The sequence below is a fragment of the Eurosta solidaginis genome, chromosome 2, assembly GCF_040869045.1.
Source record: "Eurosta solidaginis isolate ZX-2024a chromosome 2, ASM4086904v1, whole genome shotgun sequence".
Classification (NCBI taxonomy): domain Eukaryota; kingdom Metazoa; phylum Arthropoda; class Insecta; order Diptera; family Tephritidae; genus Eurosta; species Eurosta solidaginis.
The window spans coordinates 44,827,714-44,829,805 of record NC_090320.1 but is presented as its reverse complement, the minus strand read 5'-3'; the positions used below and the strand labels follow the sequence as shown (position 1 = coordinate 44,829,805).

Here is a 2,092-nt window from a genome sequence, read left to right as displayed (position 1 = left end):
ACCAGACAGCTGTTCTGACGTCATTGAGCCACAAAGACAAACGTTTAGAGATGCAATAATCCAAACATCTAAATATTCAAGCTTTCGTACTTTAATATAAATAAGATTTTTATTTCATTGTTTCAATAATAATTTTGTCAAAAATCGGCATTGATAACCCCATATTAGGAAAACCCTGACCTATACACACAAGATGAGCTTATCTCTATTTTGATTAAGCCGAGCGATGATTTTGTATGTATGCATGCAGCTTCCATGAAAGTGGTGTGATTATTCACTGTAAATTTTAAATAATGGTTAGCGTAAGAGATTGATTAATTAAAACAAATAGTTTGGCTCATGAGATGGTTGTGAATAGAACACAAAAAAATGAGGAGCTGTCATCATATCATCAAAACCATTTGTTTACTATTGCTGATACAGGTACGAGTGGAAGGGGGCGGAGTGTAAAGTTGCAGCGCATAATTCAACTATTTTGTTATTCCAGTTAATATCAGCACGCACCGTTGTGCATAGACGCACCCTAATCGATGCTAATGGTAATAAACGTACCGAAACTTGGACAACACAAGAGCCCGATATTGATCCCACAACAGATGCAGGTTTTCAAACATTTACGCGTAACGGTGTAACATTACGCATTAAACCAGAGTCTACAGCGCTACGTTTTGGTGGCAACAATATTAGTGCGGATCAATTGCTGGTACAAGCGCGCTATGCCAAGGAAATTGATTTGCTTGCTGTACGACAACTCTTGAGCACAGGTCATCCGGTTACACGTACGAATATTGAAAATGGCAGGAAACTCACCAGCACCTACACGCTTGAACCAGATGGTAGCATTGTTTGTAGAAAAGTAGAAGAAATCGATATGGCTGATGTTGATCGTAGATTTGAGGAAATTTTCAAACAACGCTCACCAAGGGATTGCTAAATCCGAGTATTTTGGTAATTGGGAATGCGGATTTTAAATACTTTCAAAGCTTAATGCGAGTATTCCTATTGATAAATATTTAGCGATCATTTTATGAATGATATAATTTTTTAAAGAAAAATAACCGTAATAAAATTATATTTAAAATTTTGAATTCAAAAGCTTTAAGTAAGTTCGATAAGCCTGTAAACACATCCAAATACATTAAAGGCTTGCGTTTACTTCAGCTTAGCAGAACTCATGTAATTCTGAGCAGAGTTTCGGTTGCAGATCAAAATAACAACAGTGATAGCAATACGAGGCAGGATGAAGAGAAGGTAATACAAATGATAAGGAAGAGTCTCTAATTTGTTACATATCCGTAGTAATTTAGCAAACACTCCGTGTATAATTCTTCTATGAACAGCTTCTCGGTGAAAGTTCATCTGCATTCTGGCGTGATTGGGTCACAAAATGTTTAAGAAATTATGCAAAAATAGCTAACCCCAGAGGGTGGAGAGCATCCTTTTTTCATACTATTGGTTACCCGCGCCTTTGAAACCAGACAGCTATTCTGACATCATTGAAGCAAAAAGACAAACGTCTAGAGAACCAATAATCCAAGTTTTCACTTTTATAGTATAAATAAGATTTTGATTTCATCGTTTCAGTTATATTTTTGTCAAAAAACAGCATTGATAACCCCATATTAGGCCAACTCTGACCGATACACACAAGATGGGCATATCTCTATTTTGATTATGCCAAGCGATGATTTTGTATGTAAGCACCCCAACTTCCTTGATTATTCACTGCAAATTTTAAATTGTGGTTAGCTTAAGAGATTGATTGATCAAAACAAATAGTTTGGTTCAAAAGACGGATGTGAATAGAACACAAGAAAATGAAGAGCAGTCATCATATCATGAAAACAATTTGTCTACTTTTGCTGATACAGGTACGGGTGTAGAAGAGCAGAAGTTTCAGCGCTTAATTCAAATATTTTGTATTTCTAGTTAGTATCAGCACGCACCGTTTTGCATAGACGCACCATTATCGATTCTACTACGCTACGTTTTGGTGGCAAGAATATTAGTGCGGATGAATTGCTGGAACAAGCGCGCTATTCTAAGGACATTGATTTGCTTGCTGTACGTCAACTCTTGAGCACAGGTCATC

The 2,092-nt window shown here is 36.6% G+C and overlaps 1 protein-coding gene across 1 annotated transcript; it reads left to right on the top strand.

Annotated features, from left to right (window-relative positions):
* The first annotated feature begins 283 nt into the window (after positions 1 to 283).
* LOC137242088 (uncharacterized) lies at positions 284 to 1,095 on the top strand. Its single transcript, XM_067769460.1, has 2 exons — positions 284 to 423; positions 488 to 1,095. The coding sequence occupies exons 1-2, from the start codon at positions 370 to 372 to the stop codon at positions 932 to 934; spliced, it is 501 nt and encodes a 166-aa protein (XP_067625561.1). The 5' UTR covers positions 284 to 369; the 3' UTR covers positions 935 to 1,095.
* The last annotated feature ends 997 nt before the right edge of the window (positions 1,096 to 2,092 follow it).

Excerpts from the sequence above, each read along its gene's own strand:
- LOC137242088 (XM_067769460.1), top strand. The coding sequence starts at position 370 with ATGAGGAGCTGTCATCATATCATCAAAACCATTTGTTTACTATTGCTG. Across the intron at positions 424-487 it reads GTTTACTATTGCTGATACAG|TTAATATCAGCACGCACCGT; the intron begins GTACGAGTGGAA and ends TTGTTATTCCAG.